The sequence below is a fragment of the Carlito syrichta genome, unplaced genomic scaffold, assembly GCF_000164805.1.
Source record: "Carlito syrichta isolate Samal-C Ts95f unplaced genomic scaffold, Tarsius_syrichta-2.0.1 Scaffold301824, whole genome shotgun sequence".
NCBI lineage: Eukaryota > Metazoa > Chordata > Mammalia > Primates > Tarsiidae > Carlito > Carlito syrichta.
Genome location: NW_007245920.1, coordinates 1 through 9090, shown reverse-complemented (window position 1 = coordinate 9090; position 9090 = coordinate 1). Strand labels below are relative to the sequence as shown.

At 39.8% G+C, this 9090-nt stretch overlaps 1 protein-coding gene across 1 annotated transcript in view; it reads left to right on the top strand.

Annotated features, from left to right (window-relative positions):
* The window catches only part of LOC103257636 (exportin-5), a gene marked incomplete at its 3' end in the record, with an annotated part of 26847 nt that extends 19057 nt beyond the window's left edge, over positions 1-7790 (top strand). Inside the window, exons 13-15 of the mRNA XM_008055329.2 lie at positions 637-765; positions 3589-3719; positions 7635-7790. Of these exons, the coding sequence (XP_008053520.1) occupies positions 637-765; positions 3589-3719; positions 7635-7790 (416 nt within the window). The remainder of the gene's footprint in view (positions 1-636; positions 766-3588; positions 3720-7634) is intronic.
* Positions 7791-9090: the final 1300 nt, after the last annotated feature.

Here is a 9090-nt window from a genome sequence, read left to right as displayed (position 1 = left end):
TCACCTCAGCCTCCCAAAGCGCTGGGATTACAGGCTGAGCCACCAAGCCCGGCTTCATTTCTTTTTGTTGCTGATAATATTTCATTGTATGGATATACCACATTTTATTCACATATTCTTCAGTTGATGGACATTTGAGTTATTTCCACTTCTAGCTTTTAAAAATAATGCTGCTGTGAACGTTTGTATACAAACTTTTGGATAGACATATGTTCTTATTCCTCTAGGAACAGAATTGCTGGATAATGTGGCAATTCCATGTTTAATACTTTGAGGAACTGCCAGACTATTTTCCATCGCAGCTGTATCATTGACATTCCTACCTACCTGATTTCTTTTTTTTAAGTTTACTGAAATGACAGAACAGGCTGCTCCATAGGCAGAGCAGCCTGGGCTGGGCTATAGGAAGAAGAGCCTGATTTCCTTTTAATTACAACAGAAACCAGAAACTAATTTCTGAATTCATTAACTCAATAAAGCTTTATTGAGTGATTGTTGCATTCAAAGCACAAGTCAGCTAAACACCTCCTCTGAAAACTTTTCTCTGGGGATGGGAAATGAATAAACATTAACTAAGTGCCTGTTTTATGCCAGTTATTGATTCATGTCATTCCTTTGGCATTTTTCTCTTGGCAGCCTCCCGGGCCCAACAAGGAGAGGTGATGAGGCTGGCATGTCGTTTGGATCCCAAGACTAGCTTCCAGATGGCTGGGGAATGGTTAAAGTATCAGCTTTCAACTTCTGTTGATACTGGATCTGTAAATTGTAAGTTTTTTTTTCATTACTGAACATCATTGAAGATTTGTAACAATACCAAAACTGCACATAGGAAATAAACCTGAGCCACAGTCAGACAATATACTAATACTGTTAAAATAGCCTTAATAGCCGGGCTCGGTGGCTCAGCCTGTAATCCCACCACTTTGGGAGGCTGAGGTGAGTGGATTGCCTGAACCTGCGGGTTCGAGACCCGCCTGCGCAACTTGGCGAGACCTCATCTCTACAATAAATCAAAAAATTAGCTGGGCGTGGTAGTGCACACCTGTAGTTCCAGCTACTTGGAAGGCTGAGGCGGAAGGATCGCCGGAGCGCAGCAGGTCGAGGTTGCGGTGGCCGGGAGCGTGCCACTGCACTCCAGTCTGGGCGACAGAGTGAGACTCCAACTCAAAAAAAAAAAATAGCCTTACTGATCAGGCATAGTATTTCACACCTATAATCCCTGCACTCTTGGGTGACTATAATCCCTGCACTCTTGGGTGACCTATGTGGGAGGATTGCTTGAGTCCCGGAGTTCAAGACCAGCCTGGGCAACAGACTCTGTTTCTACCAAAGGAATTAGGCAATTAGCCAGGTGTGGTGGCATGCACCTATAAAATACTTGGGATGCTGAGGTAAAAAGATCCCTTGAACAAGACCCTATCTCTACTAAAAAATAAAAAATTGGCCAGGCAAGGTGGCATGCACCTGTAGACCCAGCTACTCAGGAGACTGAGGTGGAAGGATCACCTGAGCCTAGGAGGTCAAGGCAGTGGTGAGCCATGATCATGCCACTGCAGGTTAAAAAAAAAAAACAAGGCTGGGCACAGTGGCTCATGCCCATCATCCCAGTGCTTTGGAGACCAGCCTAGCCAACATAGTGAGACCTCATCTCTACAAAAAAAAAAAATTAGCTGGGTGTGATGGTGAGCACCTATAGTCCTAGCTACTTGGGCGACTGAGGTGGAAGGATTGCCTAAGCCCAAAAGGTCAAGCATGCAATGAACTGTGATGGTGCTACTGCACACCAGCTGGATGACATAGTGAGGAGTCACCTCAAAAAAAAAAAAAGCCTTGCTGGTCAGGTGCAGTAGTTTGTGTTTATAGTCCCAGCACTCTAGGAGGCTACAAGGGGAGGGCTGCTTGAGGCCAGGAGTTCTGAGGCTATCCTGGGTAGCATAGCAAGACCCTATCTCTACAAAAAGATGGACGTGATGGTGCATGCAGCTACCTGAGAGGTTGAGGCAGGAGGATTGCTTTAGTCCAGGAGTTCGAGTCTGTAGTGAGCTATGACCACACCACTGCACTCTAGCCAGGCTGACAGAACAAGATCATGTTTCCAAAAAAAAAAATAGCTTTGCTCACTATCTAATTCCATCCTAGGGAATGAACATTTTCATTGGTACACACAAAGCAAATGAGACCACATTTTATATTTGTTTAAATTAGGATAACACCATGTCCTTATCAGTTGTGCCCTCATTTATTTTTTCTGACTGTGTCAGCCAATTGTTTATTGGTGATTTTATTGCTTCACTTCAGGCACCATCTTAACAAATTGCATGTTTAGACCTAACTTGTAAAACTCTTCAACCAAGTTTTTTTTTTTTGAGTCGGAGTCTCACTCTGTTGCCCAGGCTGGAATGCAGTGGCATACTTAACAGCCACTGCAGCCTGGACCTGTTGGGCTCAGGTGATCCTTCCACCTCAGCCTTACAAGTAGTTGGAAGGAACTGTAGGCATGTGCCATTGCGCCTGGCTAATTTTTTTTATTTATTGTAGAGACGAGGTCTCGCCAAGTTGCCCAGGTTGGTCAACCCAGTTCTTTAGCAGGAACAGTACAGGGCCTTTCCATATCACTCAGTTACCAAAAAACCTTTGGAAAATTGCATTTTATATAAAATCAAAATAACCCCTCTTTACCAAAATGTATCAGCCAAGTAACTTCTCTCTACTCCATATCTTCTGTCATCTTATTAATGCAGGCTTCATGCGACAGTATTAATAAAGCAAGAAAGGGTAAATTAGTGCAAGTCACTGCTTTAGAGAAGCTCTGCACTGTTGGTCAATTTCCAAGCATACTAGTTACTTGACATTTGTGAGATTTAATAGTCGGTTGAATTTACAATTGACTCTGACAATTGACTCTGACAGTTGACTCTGAATTTACGATTGACTCTGGTATTTGAATTTACAAAGGTCTTTGACATTTGGCAACTTAAAAGTTTGAGGAGGCCCAAATGTGTTACTAAATGAAGCTAGTAAATGGGAGTGCTGTATGTAAGCAAAACATACAATTTACAAATCTTTTTACCTTTGCCTTGGTATTTAAGTGGTGTGCTTTGGTGGTATTTGTGAGTTCAAAGGATGGCACAGTTCTCTAGACAGCCCTTCGAGTTGTCATGAGGCTGTTAGTGTTTTGTATCTTATATCATTTCCTTATTGGAAAAAGATTCTTTATGGTCTCAAATATTTAATTACTTAGATTTTTGTAGACAGGGGAAAGAGAGGAGAAATTAATCAAGTGCCTGTAATGGGCCAGGCAGTGTTTTTGATGCTTACATGCATATTCTCATTCAGTACTCAAAATAGTTGTATCACAAGGCTCATAGAGGTGAATCCAGATGACTGGTTACAAGTGAAGGCAGGATTAGGAATCTTCATGTACCCCTTTGCAGCACATTCTTTTCTTTTACCCAAGCTGAAGTGGGTAAGAGTACCCTGTTCCTTCAACCATGAGATTACCAGGTGGTCTTTAAGGCCCCAATGTCTCTCTGTGTCTTTTGTGATACTTCAGTACTGATAAGTGTTTATGTGTGTGTGTTTTAAAAGCCTGTTCTGCAACTGGAACTGGAGAAGGAAATCTCTGCTCCATCTTCTCATCTTCATTCGTGCAGTGGGAAGCCATGACTTTTTTTTTGGAAGGTGTGATCAACCAGATGTTTCGAACTGTAGATAGAGAAGTAAGTAACTATTTCCCATACGGACTGTATAGTAATTTTAATCTTTTTTAAACTGGCAGAGGTATAGGAAAATATGAATGTGCACCTTAACAGAAAAGGGATCTGAGATGTAAAGAAGTTAAATAGCATACTCAAGTTCAAAACTGGCAGAACTGGGACCAAAACTCAGGTCTTTCTGACCCTAAGCCCCACAACATTTAGTGTATATTTTAAGAGTTTATTAAGATGAGCCTGATAGTACACAGAGCCACAGGTAGGGTAAGTATTGCAGGGAAAATAGTGATGGAAACTTGGAATTGAGTAATCTTAAGAGATATTTGCCATTAAGCATCCTTTTTAGTTGATATTAGATGGACCAGAATATTCATTCTGGCCGCTCAGTATCCCTTTTCTCTGAATAAATAAATCTTGCCTTTTTATACTCATTGTTTATCACCCTTCTCTTAGTACATTACCTTAGCTGTAGCTAAAATTGATTAACAGTACACATCATATTAACTATGTTAATTTGATTAAAATAAAATCATAGCTAATTAGGGGGTAATTATATCTTGGTGTATTCAAGGTTAGTTGTGATAAGAATCTCTAAGTCCCTTGAAGATAAGTGAGACGTAATACTTTTTTTCATAAGTGGCATGCTAACAAATTGGATCTTAGGGTCATTAACCGCATCCATCTTATATTAATATAATGAAATGAAGGCATTCTGAGTTTGTCCCAAAATCTAGGTGAGAAATCCTTCTTGGATTCTGCATTTTTGCTAAATTAACTCTTTACAGATTTAGATGGCTCTTACCTAATAGAGTAAGTATGGTAAATCAAGAAAGCCCCTTATTCAATCACAGGCATGCTGTCATTTAAAAATATTAAATACGTAAAAACATGGATTGGTTCCTGCTTGAAGGCAAGAGAATGAAATGTTCTGGGTTTGTCAAGAATTTGTTTTTAAGATATACAAACAGACTGGCAGTATTTGGAGGAGGAAGGTGCCTAGTTGGTTTTGGATTAGATTTTACAATTTGAATAGGAATGGTATATGGTCAAAACACTAAATACTAGTTGGTCAAAATGTACCTCCCCCCAAAATGTTTGAACTTTATATAGGAAAAAGATGTTGGCTTGAGACAAAGCATAAGGTGACAAATTATTTTAGAAATTTGGTGGAAGCCGGGCTCGGTGGCTCAGCCTGTAATCCTGCGCCTTTGGGAGGCTGAGGTGAGTGGATTGCCTGAGCCCGCGGGTTCGAGACCCGCCTGGGCAGCGAGACCTCATCTCTACAATAAATCAAAAAAATCAGCTGGGCATGGTAGCGTATGCCTGTAGTTCCGGCTACTTGGAAGGCTGAGGCGGAAGGATCGCCGGAGCCCAGCAGGTCGAGGCTGCGGTGGCTGGAAGCGGCCACTGCACTCCAGTCTGGGCGACCGAGTGAGACTCCAACTCAAAAAAAAGAAAGAAATTTGGTGGAGTCAGAACAGATAAAGAGAAAAACGGTACTAAATTCTTTTTTCCTCTGGAGAATTCTGGGTGTGGTAGTAGTTGACATTGTTAATGACTTAAAGTCAGTCTCTTAACTCTAAAACCTATTCTTTTTTTTCTTCACCAAAATGAAATGAGTAACAATGAAGTATTTCTAATCAAGAGAGATGAGTGTTTGATGAATGTATAAGTTATTTACTTATTTGTTGATGGAAATATATATATATTTCCTCAGGAGTGTTCAAGTGGTGAATCTTGACCTGTTACATTCCCACTTGACAACTATTAATTTCTGATTTTGCAGAGTATTACCTAGTCCAGGGGTTTGCAAAACTGCTCATTTTCTGCCCTTAATCCCCCACCTCTCAACCATAGTAGCTCATCTTTTATCATATTTATTTATATTTTCATGAAAGAGCTTGGCCAAGAGTTTCTTTGACTAAAAAGGTTAAAAGCTGTTCATATAGTCCATGGTGGCATTAGCTGAGTTTGTATTTCCAGTAGTATATATCAGAGAACATTTGGTCCAGCCTTGCTTTAGCAGCTTTAGCAATAGATTGATACAGGGAATACAGTAGGGGAGAAAAATCACCTCCCCAGGTAGTTAAATATAGAGCCTACAGTATTTTTAATAATGTGGTGCTGGCATTAGACACAGCTTATTGCAACAAAATAACACAGAAACACCCTGGAACATATATAAGCATCCCAAAGAAATTAGGAAGGATTGTATTCTTTAATAAATAGCATTCAGGAAAACTGGGGCAAGTTCTCAAGTTGAAAAAACATGAAAGTAATCACCAAAAACACAAAAACAAAATCCCAATGACTTTAACTAAATATAGTTTTAAGCTTGCACCATAAAATAAACTTTAAAAGGCAAACTTGGAAAACTTGGAACAATATTTACAATAAGTATAGATGAGATTGACATTGCTTATAGAGTACACTTGGCACCGCAACTTTGAAGAATAATTTGGCAATATCTAGTTGAAGATACTAACCTTACAAACCAACAGTTCTACTCCTATGTTTATACTCCAAAGAAATCTTGCATGTGTTCAGAGAAAAAGTTTTCATATTAAGCCAAGGGGGGAAACTTAATATCAGAAAGAACAGATGAATAGATGGTAGTGTATCTGTAGTGCAATGAAAATGAAATAGGGCTATACTATGAATAAGAATGTTTCTCATAAATGTAATGTTGATCCAAAACAGCAAAAGGTAAACATACAATACTGTGTAATTAGGAATATGCTACATATATGGCAAATGTATAAAAAAAAATTAAACTCCTTGAAATTATGAGCACTGTCTACCAGAATAGTGGCTACCTCTAGGTTTGAAAAGGAGGGTATGCACAAAAAGTACCAACTGTATCAGTGACATTGTATTTCTTAAAGTGGGCATATGGGGGTTAATTAAATCATTTATACCTTTTTTTATATTTTTGATAACTTTTTTATACATTGATAAGAAAAACACTAGCACCCAGTAGAAGAAATAGACAATATAATCAGATAATGTATAGAGGAGAATCTAAAGTAGCTGATAAAAATGAAAGAAATCAGCCTCATTGTTGATCAAAGAAATACCAATTTAAACTTTGAAATTTTTGCCTAATAAACAAAGGTTTTGGGGACTAATACTGCTGAGAATGTGGTAAGAAGGACACATGGCTAGAGAACCAATCAATAGAGCCTGTAAAGAAGAAAAAGAGCTGGAGTTGGAAGAATGTTCATACCTTTTGACCTAATAATTCCAGTCATCCCCAAAAATCTCTTTATTCAAATGAAATAGTTGAAACTGTAGACAAGATTTTTTGTGTGTGTGTTTTTTTTTTTTTAACAAAGATGTTTATTAGCATTATTTACAATAGTGAAGAACTGGAAACATTCTCAATTTTCAGTGTTAAGAAATGCTATATCCCTAATATGACACATGGTGGTATAATTTATGAAAAGTTTCAGTAATATGGGGTAATGCTTAGAATTTTAAAGGTTAAAAAAGCAGTATGTAGCTGAGTGCGGTGGCTCATACCTGTAATCCCAGCACTTGGAGGCAGAGGCAAGAAGATTGCCTAAGTTAACATGTTCAAGACCAGCCTGGTAACTTGGCAAGACCTCGTCTCTATAATAAATCAAAAATTAGCCAGGTGTGGTGGTGTGTGCCTGTAGTTCCAGCTACTTGGGCTCGGGTGGAAGAATCACCTGAGCCCAGCAGGTCGAGGCTATTGTGGCTGTGATGCTGAGTGTACCATTGCACTTCCAGCCTGGGCAACAGAGTAAGATTCCAACTCAAAAAAAAAAAGCAGTATGTAAGATTATATATGACAACAATACTATGTATTTACAAACTAGTCTAAAGAAAAATAAACAAACGTGGTTATCTCTGAGTTTTAGCAACCTTGTTAACTTCCTTTTTGTGTCTTTATTACAGGAAATTCCTGTTAATGATGGAATAGAGTTGTTGCAGATGGTCCTGAACTTTAACACCAAAGATCCCCTCATCCTGTCCTGTATCCTTACTAATGTCTCAGCGCTCTTTCCATTTGTCACCTACAGATCAGAGTTCTTGCCCCAGGTCTTCTCTAAGGTAAAGCCCATCTCCTTTGTAAATTTTATTTTGATATTTCTAAGCTTATTTTTAATATTTTCATTTTTTAGAGTCTGGGCCTCACTATATTGCCTAGGCTGGACTTGAACTCCTGGGCTCAAGTGATCCTTCCACCTCAGCCTCCTAGTAGCTGTGATTATAGGCACGTACCACCATGCCCAGCCTAAGCTAATTATTTTTGTAACTGTTTTTGAGATTATGTGAGGCAAACTAAAAAACACAGTCATTTATTCATTTTTGAAATATTTACTCAGTATTTATTGTGGTTCGGGCACCATGCTAATGCCTTACTCTTTAGGAACACTCTGGGCAGAAAGGCCCATAAACAGATATTGTACCTAGACAGCACTAGAAATATACTTGTTTACTTGTGCACTGGGAAATAGGAAAAGAATAGGTAAAGAAAAGTATTAGCCGGGCTTGGTGGCTCAGCCTGTAATCCCGCACCTTTGGGAGGCTGAGGTGAGTGGATTGCCTGAGCCTGCGGGTTTGAGACCTGCCTGGGCAGCGAGACCTCATCTCTACAATAAATCAAAAAATCAGCCAGGCGTGGTAGCTCATGCCTGTAATTCCGGCTACTTGGAAGGCTGAGGCAGAAGGATCGCCGGAGCCCAGCAGGTCAAGGCTGCGGTGGCCAGGAGCGGCCACTGCACTCCAGTCTGGTCGATAGAGTGAGACTCCAACTCAAAAAAAAAAAGAGAAAAGTATTAGTGTGTGTGGTCAGACTGGGAAGGGATTTGTGAGGGGAAAGGACAGTGTGCGTAGTTTTCAGGTTTCCAAGTTAGGTGACGAGGTGGGTGATAAAGCCACCACCTGAGTGAGAATACCGGCTCAGGAAAGAGAGCAGGAGTAAAGAAGAGAAAGGGTGAGCGTTTTGGAATACTATGTAGAGATAGAAGCATCTCATATAAATTGGCTAATGAGGTTGCAGATCTAGACTCTAGAAAGTAATGAGATTATTAAAGCATCATCATCATAAAAGTCCCAAGACTGAAAGTGAAGTCTTAGGAAAGAATATGTATGTAGTTAGGAGACATGTGGATCAAGCAGGGAACCCTAGGTATTACCATCGTTGGAGGAGGACAGCAAAGGAAGAGAAGCCTCCACAGAAGAAAAAAGCCAGAAAAATAAAGACAAGGTTGTGTCACAAGGCGAGTAGAACTTCTGAAAAGGGCTTATTTGTTGCAGCAGAAATTCTCTAAGTGTTGGAGAATGTCGGTTGCATTTCTTCCCCCCCCATACATACGGAAACAATAACTGCATTTCTTGATTAGACCCT